Here is a 17,418-nt window from a genome sequence, read left to right on the forward strand (position 1 = left end):
CACAGCCCGAGAAGAGGAGGATGCTCAGGGAGCTCCCAGCCATGAGCACAGCCCGAGCAGAGGAGGATGCTCAGGGAGCTCCCAGCCATGGGCACAGCCCGAGCAGAGGGGGATGCCCGGGGGGGCTCCCTGCCATGGGCACAGCCCAAGAAGAGGAGGATGCCCGGGGGCTCCCAGCCATGGGCACAGCCCGAGCAGAGGGGGATGCCCGGGGGGCTCCTTGCAATGGGCACAGCCCGAGCAGAGGAGGATGCCCGGGGGGCTCCCAGCCATGGGCACAGCCCGAGCAGAGGAGGATGCCCGGGGGCTCCCCGTGCCCCCAGCACAGCCTGGCCCCAGGCACGCTCTGCCAGCCGGATCAATGGCACCTCTGTGCTGCTGGGGCCGCTCAGGGGCTGCCAGTGCCGGTGGCACAGCGACAGGCTCGGCGATGGCTCGCTCTTTGTGTGCGTGTGTGCACCAGGGTGACCCAGTAAACAGCTGAAGCAGAGAAAATGCAGGAACAATCCAGCGCAGGGAGGCAGAGAGGGGCTGCCGGTGAAAGGACGGCAGGAATAAATGCGAGCCTTTGTTCTGCGGCCGTGCCCTCCGCGCCCGGCTCCCAGCCCGGCCGGGATGACGCGCGGCTCCTCCATTCGCTGCTGGAATGCGCTTCCCGGGATCAGCCGGGCTCGTCCCAGCCTCCTCCCGATACCCGCAGCCCCAGCGTGTCCCAGCACAGCCCAGCTGCGGCTTTCGGGCGTCCCCTTGGCTCCGCAGAGATTCTCCCCTTGCAGGGCATCCCGCTCGGCTGTTCCCCTCCCCGCGGCGCCCGTGGGAAGGTGGAAGAGGCGAGAGAGAGCGCTTCTGCTTTGTAATCAACAAAATCTCACCTTGGGAGTATTACTTAAATAGGTGTCAAGGAGGCAGGAGGTGCTACGTGAGCAGGTGTCAACAAGCCGACACCTGGGGGTGCAACCGGGATGCTCTGCCAGCTCCGGGTGATTTCCACAGCTGAGGCAAAAAGAGATTTTACGATTAACCGGTACCTTCGGGGAGAAAACAACTGGAAAAGGATAAAAATCCCGCTGTTGTCAAGTGCTGGAACATGGGCGCAGGGAGCCTCAGCAGAGAGGTTTGGCCCTGAGCGTGCCAGATGTGCGGCACCAGGAATGCTGGTGCCCAGGCAGGGAGGATGAATTCCCTGCCCAGACCGTGCCCTGCACTGTGGGTGCGGGTTTGGCCGTGGATCACGTCAGAGCAGCTCCAACATCACACAGGTGCCTGTTCCTGCTGGCCACAGCACCTCGGTACAGGCACGCTGCCACCCCGACTCATCCGCTCCTGCCACCCTGCCCAGCTCATCCCCAGGGAGTACCAGCCACAGATGAGCGCTCCTGCAGCTCGCCCTCACATTTAATAAAAATTATTTTGGGGGACACATCCTGGGATACCCAAAAAGCTGAAGTGCACAATGACCGTGGGCCAGCATCAATGTGAAGAGGGCAGAGATGCCCACCTTCCTTCCCTGATTCCTTTTCTTTAATGTTCCCTGGATTAAGGCAGGTCAAGCCTCAAATAGCCCCATCCTCCCAGAGCTGAGGAATGCACCAAAATCCATGAGAATGAGGACTGGGAGAGATGGAGTTTGTGGAATACCCCCCCCACCAAGAAGCACCTCAGGGAATAAGTGTTTGTTATGACACTGGTGTGAGCCATAGCTACGCTCTGAGTCACCCCCACACTGCCAGGGAAGAACCAGCCAGGCCTGTCCTGTCCTCCTGCCAGTTCTCATTGTTGCAACCGGGACTGAATCGAGTAAACCACATTGTCTAGAAATCCAGTAATGCCAGTGACTGTCACCAGCAACGGGCACCGCCAACACATCGCCCAGCACAGGGCTCCCCAACAGCAGGACTGCAGCTGGGGCCAGACAGCCATCAAAAATATAACCAAAAGCAAGCAAACAGCAGCATTTGGAAGAAAGCTGGGCTGCTTTGAGATGATAAACCAACCTGAGCGCTGCCCTTGCTCTGAACAGTCTGCAGCCATTGTCGGGGTCACAGCACGGGAGGCTTGGGGGTGACACCATCACCCCCAGCTCACATCCCCCAGCCCCCAGGCTCTGCTGCTGCTTCAGTGCACAGAGCCAGACCTTGCAAGCAGCAGGCCACCAACAGAGCCTTTTAGACAGGTACTGACCAAAATCCCCGGGGTTTCAGCCTAAACTGGAAGGTGAGGTCCTGAACCCCCCAGCCATGAAGATGGTGCTTCAGCATCCTTATTGACTTCCCACAGCTGAGCTTGGCCCTGCCAGTCCCAGGCTTTGCTTTCCCCAGCTTGCCTAACCCTTGGTTTCCTGCAGTCAGTTCCAACTCCTAGAGGTGAGCCCAAAACAAACACATAATTTCACAAACACACGCTGGCTGGAGCAGGAGCTTGGGGCAGGCTCTCAGCTTGAGAGTCTCCATGGAGATGCAGCCTCTGCAAAGAGAGGGGAAAGGCTGTGTGGTTTTGCTCCATCACATGAAAAGAAGTTCTGGTAAGACGGGTGCAGGTTTCCACACAAGCCCTCAGTTCAGCTGCTGGAGTGCGGTTAGCAGAAAGCAAAGCCGCTCTAAAAATATTGTCTCAGCATTCCAGATGAAGTTGCCTCAAATGAGTTTCCTCTCCAATCTGCTCTGTTTGCAAGTTAGACCAACTTTTTTTTCCCCTCCCATCAGCTCTGAGGACTCAGCTGGTGCCTGGCAGCTGGAGCCATCCCCATCCTGCCTCTGCTGAGCCCGGGGCTCCGCAGGCAGCTGCTCCCACTGGCCCCACGTGCAGAGGGAAGACACCCTTTCCCATCCCAGCATGAATCTGACAACAGAGCTCATCCAAATACCAATGCTGTAATGAAAACAAACTGCTGTGGAGCCAGCCGGGCCAAATGGGCCACGCCAGGAGCCTCTGCGTGTGCTTAATCTCCACTGACATTCAGCTGTCACATAACTCCTGACCCTCAGGTAGAGGGAACTCGACGTTATCTAATGTGAAAGTGCTGCCCTACAAGAGCCCGAGCCAACACAGCCCCGGGAATGAAACAGAAAACCAGAGAGGGGATTTGCATAACATCACAAAAACAAAGCAGAAGCAGGTGAGAGGGACGGAGGTTTGAGGTGCTGCAGAGTCACCTCACTGCCCGGAGGAGAGCAGCGCTTGCCTGGCACAGCCCACGCTGTCACATGCTGAGAATTGGGAAAGGACTTTCCTGGCACCTCTGACACAGCTGTTCCCAGTGTTAAGGGAACAAAAGGCCCATCCACAAACGCCCTTCTGCAAACCCCCTGTGCCAACCCGAGTGCCCAGAGCAGCCCTCGCGGCTCTGCCCCTGCTCTGCCCCCCTCCCCATGACTTCCTTCAGGTGGCCATCCTGCCCGCCCCAGGAGCGGCTGGGATTACTGGGATTACTGGGATTAGTGCTCCGTGCCAGAGCTCAGCACTCCCTTTCCCTAACGACTCAGGAACAAAGTCCAAATGCATCCACACTGGGGCTGCTGTGACATGCAGGTGAGTCCCCACCTGAGCAATGAGACAGCTGATAACTGGAGTATCCAAACATCCCCGTCCTTCCCCCGCTGTTAGTGCTCCCAGAAATGCTCCAGCCAGAGGCTGCCACACAGTTTCAGTGTGGTGCTTCTTCCTGAGCACCAAACCCCACTGCCAGCATCACCTTTCAGCCCACAGATGCATTTCTTTGCAAAACAAAGGTCCCATGGATGCCTAGAACAGCAGACACATTTGGGACCAGCCACAGACGCTGCCGTGGGATGTAACCCACACAAACAGCATGAGATGAACACATGAACCTGTAAAAGGAATAAGTCCCACAGCTCACCTCTTTCTCCCCAAGGCCAAAGGAATGTTTCAAACCCCAAACCTCCTTACCCAGACCCCATAAGTGCCATCCTACCAAAGCAATGCACAAACCCTGACTCTCCATGAGCTGTGCTGGAGCCCCCCGGGGCCCCCTGCCAGCAGCTCAGCCAGCTTTGTATCCAAATCCTGCTCCTTAGCAACCACATTTCTTTCCCCCCTCTTGCTGAGTCCATGGGAGATGAAGAAATATTTGAGAACTGAGACAGCCCTGATGCAAGGATATATTTAAATAAAAGGAGCATGTCTGTTTGAAAGGCAGTCATTAGGCAGCTCTGGAGATAAGGGTGCTGGAGAAAGTGTGAGCAGGGCATACCCAGCCTTTAAATGTGGTCTGAGTGACCTAAATAAGCTCTTTCCTCCTTCAATTACACTCCTCTCGGGGGACACAGTGGCTGGTTAGGGAGCTGGGAAGGGAGATGGAGGAGCTGCTGGTGGTGAAGCCCTTCCTATGGCCAGACCAACTCAGGGGGCCCTAAAAACAGCTCGTGGTCTGGCCCTAATTGTGAGGTGATCACAGCCAGCCCCCCAAAGCTCAAACAGTGGTGGGTGCCAGCTAACTGAGACCCATCCCTGCAGGCACAGCTGGCCTGATGCTCCTTTTGCTCATCACATCCCAAAGCCAGGCACAGGGAAGCGGGGAAATACTCCAAGACTGTATTTACTTGCCCCTGCCACCCTGAGAGCCAGACAAAAAGAGGCTGCAGAGGATAAATAGTATGATCTGAGACAGGGGGCTGAAGCTGAGCAATGCTGAAGCACAGGGGTGGCTTGCTCATTCATTCTGTGAACAAACACAGATTTCAGTTTCCAGGGCTGCCAGTCTGGTACTAAATACACTGAAACCTCAGTGAGACCCCAGGATGGGGATCCCCACCCTCATGGAAACATGGCACAGCAGCTTCTGAGTAAAACAATTATTACACAAACATATTTGGAAGCTTCTCTCCAACTTCTCTCTAACCAAATCAAATGCTACTACTACTACTACTAATCCCTCCCACCTCTGTTATTCCCACTCTGCATCAGCCACCAACAATCAGCACCCCAGCCTGCTCCAGGCCTCACCACCAGCTCCAAACCTCTCTGGAAGGGAGCCAGAAGGGAGGTCCCCATCCAAGAAATACCAGCAGATGATGTTCATCTGGCAAATTGCAAGGGACATATCAGGTTGTGCCTGGGGGAGAAGAACAGGCTGGGAGAAAAGGATCTTATTCCAAAGGCACCATAGGAAGTGAAAAGAAAATGGCTTTTAAGAGATATCTTTGCCTCTCCCTCCCAGCTGTGAAGAACAAGCACTGACCTACAAGGCATCTGGGCTGAGCAATTCAATTTTTCAAGGATTCATTTAGCAACTGAAAATCTCTTAATTGTTCAGCAAACAAACACAGCCAGAATTGCAAGGACATGGGCTTTTTTATAAGAGTCAGCCCAGCCTCGTCAGAGGTTCAGCAGCTTCACAAAAGTTACAGTCTGTGTCATCCGCAGTGGTGTTCCAGCAGAACCAGGAGGGCCACCAAATTCACTCTGTGGCTCCTGCTGGACTGGAAGGATTGACACTCACTGCTGACTGTGGAATGGATTGGAACTGAAAAGGTCAAAGTAAAAGGTCTGCAAAGCTGCTCTGTCAATCCCCCAGCTGAGACAGTCAGTTTAAATTTTCCATCCCCCGTGGTTGAAATCATGGTGAGAACACTTGGCTCACAGGGCCAGGAGGCCTTGAGTGATCAATACGGTTGCCATGGGATACAGGCAAAGTCTTCCCTGCTGCCATCCCTGGGGGCTCAGCAAGGACCAGAGAGCAGCCACATTCCCTGCAGCCTGCCCAGCAGCTTTCCAGGGATCCTCCATCCCCTGTGGGACCAGGTTATCCACCCAGGAGCTGCCACAGCTCTGCCAAAACCCAGCACAGCTCCCTTTGGCAGAGGTGACAAAGGTCCCACCATGTCCTGGGGACTGTCACTGGGACCCAGCTAAACACTGATGGCCCCTGGGGGTTCTTACTCAAATAATCTGCCTTCTTCTCTCTGTGTGCATCTACAGCTCTGCCTGGGGACTGCAACCCCACCAGGCCACTACAGTTGTCACAACAGTGACACATTTTTTCCTTTTCCAAGTCATGCAGTGAACACCCCGTGCATCCCAAAGCTGCTCAGGAGGATGTTGGGTCACTGTGCACCCCTCTGGGATGCCCCTTTTCTCACCATCACTTGTAAACAGGAAAAAAATGGAATTTCTCTGTTTGGGAGTGGGAGGAAAGCTTGAGCAAGCAGATGCTGGGGCTGTGCTCTGACCGTTCCCCAGCACAAACCCACGTACTGCCCAGGGCAGAAATGTGGGCAAAGAAGGAGGTCTGGCTGGTAGCTGTGCCCGTGCCATGCTCAGGTGAGCAGGGCTTTGCTCAATGCCAGCCAGGCCATGCGAAAACTCCCTCAGCCCCATCACTTTTCCCTGTGCTGCTTCACCCAAGACGCTCCAAAGCCTCTCCTGAGCTGCAGAGCCTCTCCAGCCGGGGCAGAGTGTGCCAGGCAGGCTCTCCCCGGGGATGAGAGGAGCAGCACGCTGCATCACCCCCTTTTTCCCCTCTTTTCCTCCCCCTGCTCTTGCTCTCCCTGCCAAAAGCGCGGCCCCTCGGCCTCCCGGAGCGCTGCGGGCCAGCGAGGCTGGACTTCCTGCCAGGCATAACACGAACCAGATGATGGACTCCAAATCATGTCAGTACGCCCACCCCCAGGAGAGATGAGCAGGGAGGGGAGGGGGTTGAAAAACAAGCTGGATGGAGCTTCCATGAACTCTCTGCAAAGCTGATGGGCTGCTACCACCAGGCCAGAAGTGAAGCTGGAGCCTGAGCTCATCCCTTCCTGGCCGTGGCTGACCAAGACTTTCCATCACAGGTTGTGGGGTTAATGGTTTGGCACTGGGAGAAGGAGCCACTGCCCTCCCCGAAACACTGGCTGCCCTCAGCGGATATCTGCACAACAACTCAAGAGGCTGTAGTGGTGATTCCCCCCCTCCACCACCCCCACTCCAGCAGGAAGCATCCAGAGCAGCACATCTGCAGCTGGCTCTAAATCCCAGCAAAGCCAGACTTGCTGACCCTCACTCGTATTAACCCCTGCACCGCCAGAGCTGTGACTTCTGAACAGCAAAATCTTCCTCCCCACACCGTTTGCTCCCGATCAGCGACACTCCCACCACACTGATGACGATTGTCTATGACTAAGATAAAAGGCCCAGCTCTGACTCAGATTATTTCGGGTGCCTCCACATGCACTGCCATCAACAAAGCACTCGGGCCTCGCTGGGACCAGCCTGACTCTGAACCACCCGAGGTCGAATCCAAACAAGCACAATATTTTTGCATCCTCCAGAAAGTCTTCCCAATGCCCGTAACCTTCCCAGAGGATGCTTTTATGGTTTGGACAAGCCCGAAGCCTTTACAAGCAGCTCAGAACTGAGCAAACTTCTGCCTCCTGCAGCCAAAGCCTCAAATGAAATATTAAAACCCCAGAGTTTTAACAATCTGCCCCTTTGCCTGAGTGCCCAGAGGAAGAGCATCTGGTTTCTCCCTGCAGAGCCTGGCAGATGCCTGCCAGTCCCCAGGGGCACAGGAACTCACAGTAAAAAAAAGCCAAGCAGGGGCACCCATTTATTCAATAAAATGAAACACCTAAAGTACCGAAAGGGGCCTACAAGAAAGCTGGAGAGACTTTTGCAAGGGCATGGAGTGGCAGGACAAGGGGGAATGGCTTCAAGCTGAAGGAAGGGAGGTTTAGATTAGGTATTAGGAAGGAATTCTTCTCTGTGAGCGTGGTGAGGCAGATATTAGGTATTAGGAAGAAATTCTTCTCCGAGGGTGGTGAGGCACCGGCGCAGCTTGCCCAGAGAAGCTGTGGCTGCCCCATCCCTGGAAGCGTTCCAGGCCTGGCTGGACGGTGCTCGGTGCAAAGCGTCCCTGCCCACGGGGAAAGACGATTTTTACGGGCCCTTCGAACCCAAAGCACTATTCCACGTAACAGAATTCCGCGGAACACTCTACGGGCGCCCACAAACCCCAGCCACGCTGGCTGCAGGCCAGCCCTCCTCACGCTGCCCGCGGGACGGAGCCCCCCGAGAGCCGCCCCCACAGCCCCCCAGAGCCGCAGCCGCACTCACCTCCAGCGGCGGCAGGTCAGGGTCGAGCTGCGTGAAGCTGTGCAGCACCACGGGGCTGCTCTCCCCGGCCACCTCCAGCCTGACGCCGCCCCACAGGCTCCGCGCCCGCCGGCAGCCCTCGAACATCCTCTCGGGGCCGGCGGGGCCATGGTGCGGCGGGGCCCGGCGGCGGCTCACCATCGGCGGGGCCGCCGCATCCCCGGCCCCGACACCCGCCGCCGGCCCTGCCAGCCCCCCCGGCCGGCCGGGGAGCCGCAGCGGGGACGTGGGGACGATGCTCGGGGGGAGCGGAGCGGAGCGGGGCAGGCGCCGGGAGCCGCGGCCCGGTGGCGCGGCGGGGCCGGGACGGAGCCGGCTCGGCTGCAAAGCAGGCGCTGGATCTCCTCCCGCAGCCTCCGCCCGCCCCCGGGGCCGGCCCGCCGCGGCTCGGCCCCCTCGGGGAGGGGGGACGGGGACAGGCGTGAAAAGCCCCGAGGCCACGAAAAGGGGCGGTGGGCAGGAGGAAGATGCTCGGGGGGCGGAAGATGCTCGGGGGGGCTGCGGGATGGGGCAGCGGGGGCGGCCGGAGCCCCGGGGGAAGCACCGGGCTGGCACCGATGATGGGAGGCAGCGAAGGCGCGCAGGTGACAGCGGCTCTGGGAGAGGATCTTCGTGTCACCTGGGCTTCACACACCGCTAGCCAAAAGAAAGTGTTAACTGCCAGCGTGTGGATATCATCAGCACGTGTTTTCATCCGAGGGTTAGCTCAGCCCATGAGCTCAGCCCCCAGCAGCAGCGCTCAGGGCTCTGCCCAGCCCCTCGCTGGCCACATCTGGGCTTTGTGGCATGACACGGTCACAGCCCTGCAGGAGGTGTCCCCCAGCAGATGAAAGGGATGTGACCCACGCTGAGTCAGTGCCAGGCCCCCCATGCACAGGCAAAGGGGGGGATTAGGGACCAGGGCACTGCTGTCAGCCCAGCAGGGACTCTGGGGGACAGCAGGGCTGCAGATCCCACTCTAGGGAACCCCTGCAACATAATTTTGTTTGCAGAGGCAGAGAGAAATGGGCAAAACTGTTTGTGATTCATCAGCCCCCTGAGCTGAGCACAGCGTGCTCCAGCCCTCCTCACACACTGCTGAGAAACTGCATCACAGGGCCCGGGCAGTCGCTGCTGACACCACCAAAACCTGGACTTTCATGCCTCAGCTCCCTCTGCAGCTGAAATAACATCAGCCTGCCAGGGCCCTCCAGCCCTGCAGCTTTATTTCCAGTGAGGACATGTAGCCAAGGCTCACATGTCCAGCTCTGCCCAGGGCACCAGCAGCTCCTGCCCGGGCAGGAAGGGATTAACAAAGCTGCCAGGCTTTGATAGGCTTCAAACTGGAAAGTTTACCAGGCAGAAGGATGAGCCAGGACAACGTGGGCTATTGTCCTGCTCTTTCTGGAGCCAAAGAGGTCAAAGGGGACTTCCTGGACACCCTGGGAAAGGGAACCCAGCCCAACAGCAGGGCCTTGCACTGCCTGTTGCAGCCCCACATCTTTGGGGGAAATACACGTTTTAAACCTGCTCAGGCACAGAGATCCAGCCCTGATCCCTGCCCAGGTCACCCTGCAGTGCCAGGCGGGTCACTGGAGCTCTCTCCACCACAGAAAGATGTGATGCTCCGTGCAGAGGTGTCCCCAGCCCCACAGACACGTCATGCAGGAGCCACGTGGCACTGCAAGATGTGCTGTGAAGCTCAGTGCTCTGCATCCCTTTGCTCAGGACATGCTGAAATCAGAAGCAGGGACCTGTTTTCTAGCAGAAATCAGTGTTGCCTCTCTGAGCTGTGAAATATTTGGGAGGGAGACTCTGCTTTGCTTCATGTTTGAGACTCAGGGCAGAATAATCACAGCCCACCCCTGGAATTGCTTGGCACCACTCGAGCGCACACAACAAACAACAGCACCACTCATTTTCAGCTGGCAAAGCCCTCCCAGAGCCTCCAGCTTCATCTGACCTCTGCAGAAAGATGCAGCTCTGTTTGATGGGCAATTTTCACCATCCCTCGGTTGACCACTAAAGATGGTTTCAGGGGAAAAACACTTCTGATAATGGATAATAAATAATATAAGGCAGGAAGACAACTGCAGGGGTTTAAAAATAGCCAGACAGTTTCCTTTCTCCTCTCTGGGGAACCTTCTGGGTCTGAAAAGCAAAACACTCAAAGCAGGGTCAGAAGCCTAAGTTCAGGATGTTTGCTCTGAGTAGCTAACCCCAAACACTCAGCTGTCAGGGCTAAGGCTCTTGAAAATCATGAGATTCAAACCAAATAACTTTTCAGGGCTTCTTATTCGCCTCTAAGCACACAGCTGAAAGGGAACAGGCAGGATCACACCCTCAGGTTTCCCTCTGGCACCCTTGAACATCTAGAAATTGTTGCAAAATGTGATTAATTGACATGCATGTGACTTCAGGGATTTAAGAAAATGCTCAAAGCTTGAGTGACTCGTTAAAAAAATACACTGTCAATTTGCACTTGGCAAACTCTGCAAGAAACTTTTCACAACACACGGAGCTTTTTGATGTCGTCTGTAAATGTCCCATCGACCCTGGCAGCCCAGGAACTGGATGCTGTGGGAAATCCATCAGTTTTTGTCTTTCCACCACTCTGAAATCAGCTCTTGGCTGGATAAATACAAATCCACGCAGCCAACACTGGAGCAGCCCTGCTCTTCTGCCGCAGTCTCCAGCCTTTCCTGCATGGTCAATAATGTGGAGAAGGTAACACAGAGAAGCTTTAGGAAGCTTTAAACCAGTTTTCTGGTATGGGAATCAATCTGGGTCAATCTGTTATAGTCAGGACCTGCAGGACCTGCAGATTCAGACCTGAGTTTATAACTGGGCTCAGCCTGGACCCCGACTTGTCTCTCCCCAACACGTGGTGTCTGAGCATTCCCTCAGCCACCTCCTCCAGCCCTCTTTTGCTTTTATCTCCCTGCTCTGCTGCTGAGTGGGGCTTCCCAGCGTATTTCCTACAGGGCAGAACTCAGTCACCCAGTTCCTGTGCTCAGTGCTGCTGCAGGGTTTTTGTTCCGTCACGCGAGGCTGCCCACCCCAAAGTGTGGCTCACAAACACTTCCACAGGAGCTGCTCCTGCCTGGCATCAGCTGCCTGCAAACACCCCAGTGTTCCTGCCACCACCCCCAGGGCACTGCCACCACCCTGACAAACCCGTATTCTCTCTGAGCCTCAGTGAAGCCACAGCAGGACCAATGCCAAGAGCTGCAAAGAGCTGATCTCAGCCCTGAGAAGGCAGGAATCACAGTCACCACCTCTAACTGAGCCCCTCTGGAGCACCTCACACCTCCAGCTTTCATTGCTGGAGCAGTGAGGGACCCAGGACCCAAGGCAGCAGCCTCTGAGGGGAACTGGGCTGTTTTATGTGAGAGTTACAACATTATCCGGCTTCTGTCCCGAGCTCTGGCACCAGCTCACAAGGCACATCTGACACGGAGCCCTCAGCACTTCCTTCTATTGTGCAGCTGGGGAAGCCCTTTTCCTTACTGTTTTTAAGGCATTTCGGAGAAAAAGTGCTACCTAGTCACAAGAACTACTAACTGAAGGTTAGCCATTATGTGCTAGATGAAAACATTTTGGGCATTCCAGTTGTAATGGGAAAAGACTTTTGTTTTCACTGCCCAGGCTCAGTTGGAAGGATATTTTATAAGAAATAATAATAATAATAATAATAATAATAATAATAATAATAATAATAAGTAAACAACCAGTGCTATCTCTTCCACTTCAGGATGAGGGGGAAAGCTTGTGAAAGAAGGGAAAATTATGTCACTACTGCATACAAATTGGGGGACCAACAGATCTCAGACCCTCACAGACCCAATTCTCACTCACAGCATGATCAGTGCCCTGATTTAAGCAGATTTTGTACGAGAGCCACCCACCACTTGCCACATCTTACAGCAGGCATGGATTTCAGGAGATTCTCTGCTGAGTATTTCAGATCTAGGGCAGTTGGATCACTCTGCCTCCAGGTTTTGGGTGTTTCTCAGGACCATTTTTGACAGATCAGGCAGTGTGAACTCTTTGTGCTGGCAGGGAGGAAGGCTGGCTCAGGCTCTCCTGCCCTTTGTGCCCCCTCTGTCAGGGACAGCCGTTCCCCTGCTCCCCCTGACCCCCACGGGCAGGCAGCGATCCACAGCCGGGTTAATTCGGGAGCACAGCTCTCCTCCACACCGAGCATTAACACACACAGGCAAGCCCCTAATTACTGTCAGCTCCTAGCAGAGGAAGCACAGCAAATCCCTGGGCAATCAGGATCTAAAAGTCTCCATCCAGCTATTCTGTGTTTCATTTCCTGCAGCCCCTGTGCACTGCTGGGCTACAGCATCTCCTGCCGAGGCTGCCAGCTCCTGAAGCTCAGCAATTATTCCACAAGATTTGGAGACTCCAGAGCATGCAGGAACATTTCTCCTCCATTCTACTCCTTACACCATCCCCTTGGCTGTAGCAGAATCACAGATTTTTTTTGGGGGGGTTGGGTTTTTTAGATTCCAACAGGTTTGTGTTGAAAGGGACCTTAAAGATCATCTCATTCCACCCCTTCCATGGGCAGGGACACCTTCCACTATCCCAGGGTGCTCCAAGTCCTGTCCAAGCCTGGCCTGGAATGATCCCAGGAATGGGGCAGCCACAGCTTTCCTGGAAAACCTGTTCTAGGGCCTCAGCACCCTCACAGGGAACATTTCCTCCACGTGTTTAATCTAAATCCACTCTCCTTCATTTTAAAGCCATTCTCCCTTGTCCTGTCACTCCAGACCTTTGTTCAGAGTCCCTCTCCAGCTCTCTTGAAGCCACTTGATGCCCTGGGATGCTAAGATTGCCCCAGAACCTTATCTTCTCCAGGGAATTTATCAAGTATTTGAGGAGATTCTATGCAAGCAACAATACAAACCTCTGTTTTCTAAACTTTCTGACCTCTAAAAGCTCATCAGAACAAGGCCAACATGTGAGGTGGGCTGAGATCAAGCCACTTTCTGAGAAAGAAGTGAGCACAGCACACTTCAGGCAGGCACCTGGATTCCTTCGCAGCAAAGAAGAAAATACCCAGAAAAATAAGAGGCAAGATACAACTGTTAATATCAAAATGTGCCCAAAAAGCTGAAGACAGCAGAGCCCAAGGTGTGAAAAACACCAAGAGACCTCAGAGCATTTTGCAGGGCACTGCTGGCAGGGGGATGCAGGGACCAAAGCTCGCTCTTTCAGGAGGATCACAAGACACCCAGAGAGTTTTGTTAGGGACCATCCCCACAGCAGGAGGAAGCTGCAGCTGCAGCTCCTGGTGGCAGCATTTTCCCTTTTTCCACGTGGCCCTCCCTGGAGTGCAGAGTTCAGCAGGCACCTGACACACTGCAGACACACCAGAGCTCCTCTGCTAAGGACCATTATTTCTTGAGCTGTTTGTCTTCAAAGGCAGCTTTTATCTCCCTATCACCTTTCTGCCAGAATGTTTCAGTCAGCTCTTTTAACAAATACCACCTAAGGTGCTTGCAACCAAAAGAAAAACAGGAAAAACATTTCTCCCTGTTGATTAGCAATCAGTGTGTGGTGAGTTCAAGCCTCCCAGTTGCTCAGTTATTGTTATTTACATCCTTGCTTGGCTCCTCTGCAGAACAGTCAGGGAAAGGAAAACCACTGGTGGAAAAGAGGAGAAAGGTTATGGAGCCACAAAAATTTGCAGGGAAATGTGGGAATAGGTGTAGCCCCTGAAGATAAGGGAAACTCATTTCTGAAATCAAGCCGTTCCTTCTCATCTGCCAGAAAAATTAAATTAAATAGTGAGATTTCATTTTATATTGAAAACACACATCCACCACTTGGGTGGATACAGAACAGAGCAAAGCTCTGTCTCTGCTCACCTTTCAAAAACACATCCAAGGGCAGGAAGTACAATTTTTCACCCTCAGCAACCAGCCAGAATGACACTGAATTGTGTAAAAGGAGAGTCCCAGAAATGAGAGGCTCTGGCAACCGATCCATGGAGAAATCCCAGTGAATAACAGAGAAACTTTGCTTAGCAGAGCAGCTCTTCCTCCTCCTCAGCTCCCACCCCAGCCCAAGCTCCAGCCCTGTGCTGTCCCTGGTGGGCTGTGCTGCTGCAGGGACAGGTACACCCACCTCACCTGTGCCAGGCACACACAGGGAGTCTGGACTGCTCTGTGCATCCCACGCTCCAGCCAGGAGAGCAGGAGGGCAGCTTCATTCCAGCTTGAGTCCCACTGGCTCTTCTGGGCTAGGGGAGGCCTGGAGAGGCTCCCCCTGCTCTCTGCCCAGGTGACAGCACATGCAGGGCATCACTGAGCAGCTGGGGACGTGCTCTGACCCCACTCTGCTCCTTCTCCCTGGGGACAGCCGTGCAGGCTGGCATTGTGTCACCAGCCCAGCATGCTCAGACTCAGCTCCCTGAACCTGAACAGCACCATTCCTTGCCCTGCTGCTGGAGGGATGTGCCTGGACACACAGAGGGGAGGGAATGATGCCATGGAGCTGCTGAGAATCCAAGAGAAAAGTGATGCCATAGCACAGGCACAGGGAAGAAGTACATGGAGCTGATACCTTGCACAAGATTAAATTAGATCCAGAGGCCAACTTAAACCAAACAGGTTGCAAGTTGCTGAGTTGATCTGAAGAGATACAGGTAGGGAAATAAAACAGATTTGCACAAAGTTATCCCAGTATAGGAATAAGGTGGAACAGATTTAAATGCCAGATCATGGGAATAAATGAAGCAACAGCAAAGTGCTCCACACACACAGCGTTAATAACACCAATATATAACTGAGATTGCTGAAAATAAGAAACCAAATTCAACAGGAACAAAGGCCCTTAAGAAAGAATATGAAAAGAATGTTCCAACAATGGTCCTGTATCTCCTTTGACTGCACAAACGTCAGGGAAAGCATAAACCAAAACCCAGAAGCGTCAGGAAGCTGCAGGAAAGCTGACTTGATCTGAAGTGAGGAGTGAAACCTTGGAGCCAGGCTCCAGCAGAGTGAAGAGCTGATGTGATTGAAAGCAAGCAGCCAAGAGAGGAGCCAGAGGGCCCAGAACAGCCGCAGGGATGAGGGAGAGGAACTGCAGGAGGAGCAGCAGCAGGAGAGACGTCCGGCAGCTGGAGCAGCAGCAGTGCTGACACCGCATGGCCCCTGCCAAGTCAGCTGGGCCAAATTCACCATGGGCTGGGCAGGGACGCAGTGAGTGGACATGAAAACATTCTGCTGCAACAGCCTGAGCACACATTTACTGGTGTTGGCCACATGAGGGTCAGAAAAAAGGGCTGGCAAGAGCTGGAAAGGGAAAGTTTCACTGCCCGGCCCTGAGCCGGCTATTGCAGAGATGAAACAAACAGTGACATGGCTGAAGAGTCCATTAAGAATTGGAAAAGTCTTCAGTATTCCCAGGTATTGTTAGGGGCTCAGACAAAGGATGTTTTAAAAAAATGATTTTCCCTTTGGTAATTACCTTTGAAAGGTTTCCGCTCCGCATTGTTTCAGCAGGGGAAGTTACTCCAGGGCCTCTCTCCGTGGCCAGCAGAACTCTTTTTGTTGTGGGGGTTTTGGCATGGAGCAGAAGTGTTCTCCCAAACAATACTGCATGCCAGTGGCTGGGGGCCAGGTTTGTCCCTCAGTTACAGTGGCAGAAATATCAACAAACTCATCAAGTGCCACCAAGTCACACCATGGCTGAGTGTGGCCACAGTGCTGCTGACCCTCCCAACTTTTTACTTTTGAGCCCATGATTTATGTTGTTTTTCCTTCAAGCCTTGGCTCTGGGAACCACGTTGAGTGCCAAAAGAATTTCAGGTTTTATTACAATAAAAGGTTATCCCATGAACACTGAAACTACTTGTGTTGCTTCCTCTGGTTTTGTGTCTCAAGACTGTTTTTGATGCCTAAAAATGTACGAATCGAGAATGAAAATGTTTTTGTGGTTAAGTGTTTGTAAGAAGCATCTCCCACGTGGATTTGCTGATGTCTAATAATACATGCTACAGATGTTTTGGGGCATCTTCAAGATTATTTTCCTCCTCTCAACCATCTCATTTCATCATCTCTGCATAGACTTAATTATCTGTGAGCCCTCAGCCAGCTCTGCATGGTGCAGGTCAGCGGGTTCAGAAGTCATCTGGGGAGAGAGGGCACGGGCAGAGGGACACCATGACAGCATTAGCCTGATTTTGGTAGGAAATTAGATTTTAAGCTCTTTCTGTCTCCCATAACTGCAGGGAGACAGTGAGGAAACACAGCCTGAGCTCTGGCTCAGGGTCAGGGAGCAGATGGCAAGTGGAACAAGCTGCCCTCCGAGGGTCTCACCCAGACATTCTGCACCAGTGGGGCCCTGAGGAGCTTCTCCTACCTGTGCACAGAGCTCATGGCCTGATCCACCCATTCCTGAGCTGCCAGCACCATTGCAGGGTGATGTTTTTAACCTCAGCAGTGGAGACTGGGCCCGTGTGGATGGTTTGTTACCCAATGCCACTCGCGCCGTGCGGGCACAGAGCGGTGTCAGGGTTTCCATGACACGTAACACAGCGGCACAGACGGTGCCACCCAGCCAGGGCGTGCACTGAGCCACCTCTCACAACAGCCAAACCCCTGGGGAGCTTCCCTTTTCCCCTCCTTGCCCCAGCCTTGGCTGAGAGTCACCTTTACCAAAGCTGCTTCCCAGGGTGGGTGTGCTGGGGACTGGAAGGGTGTCACAGCTCTCAGATGGGCTCTGGTGCCATTCTGTGGCCAGCTGGACTGTCAGCAGCAGCCAGGTCTTCAATTGAACTCAAAATAACTGAGGAGGGCTGGGAGGGCCAGTTCTCCCTAGGGGCTGTGGGTGCAGAGGCGTCAGGAAAAGGTGGAGCTGAGCCCACTCAACTTGTCCGTCTCCTCCCTTGTGCTTCCCGCATCCCTCTCTGCCAAACAGAAAGGGAAATCCGGGACTTCCAGCTGCTTTTGATTCCCTCTTGCTCTGCACACAGCAGGGTGGAGAGGGATTAGTCTCCATTTCTTGCTTCCAGACAGCTCCAGGGCTGCCCAGGCAGGACTCCCCTGGTCAGGGGCTCCCCCAGCCACAACCACCACAGGGCTGGAACAGCTCCTCCATCCTGCTTCCCCTGCCCTCAGCTCTTCTCCCCAGAGCTCCCAGAAGTGCCTCCCAGCTGCTCTGCTCAGTCAGCCCAGGCTCTGGTGCCACAAATCTCCTTCCTCGCCGGGTTGCAGTTGTTAACTCATACTCAGTTTCCAGTAGGGGAAGGAGAAGTGCTGGGGAGGGCACTGTGATGAAAGAAAAATCCCCTGACTAAGAGCAATGCCCACGGGAGCCTAAAGGGACAAGGAT

General features: G+C 54.2%; 1 protein-coding gene across 9 annotated transcripts in view; it reads right to left on the reverse strand.

Annotated features, from left to right (window-relative positions):
• The window catches only part of RALGDS (ral guanine nucleotide dissociation stimulator), a 60,682-nt gene that overhangs the window by 16,127 nt on the left and 27,137 nt on the right, over positions 1 to 17,418 (reverse strand). Inside the window, exon 1 of one of the 9 annotated variants that reach the window (XM_086858283.1) lies at positions 8,050 to 8,368. The exons of 6 other annotated variants lie outside the window; for them this stretch is intronic. In XM_086858283.1, the coding sequence (XP_086714409.1) occupies positions 8,050 to 8,229 (180 nt within the window). In that variant the 5' untranslated portion in view covers positions 8,230 to 8,368. Of the gene's footprint in view, positions 1 to 8,049; positions 8,369 to 17,418 lie in introns of those variants that run through there. 2 more of the 9 variants (XM_086858278.1, XM_086858279.1) reach the window with 2 other exon arrangements.

Source organism: Cyanistes caeruleus, chromosome 20 (genome assembly GCF_971803275.1).
Source record: "Cyanistes caeruleus chromosome 20, bCyaCae1.hap1.1, whole genome shotgun sequence".
Lineage (NCBI taxonomy): Eukaryota > Metazoa > Chordata > Aves > Passeriformes > Paridae > Cyanistes > Cyanistes caeruleus.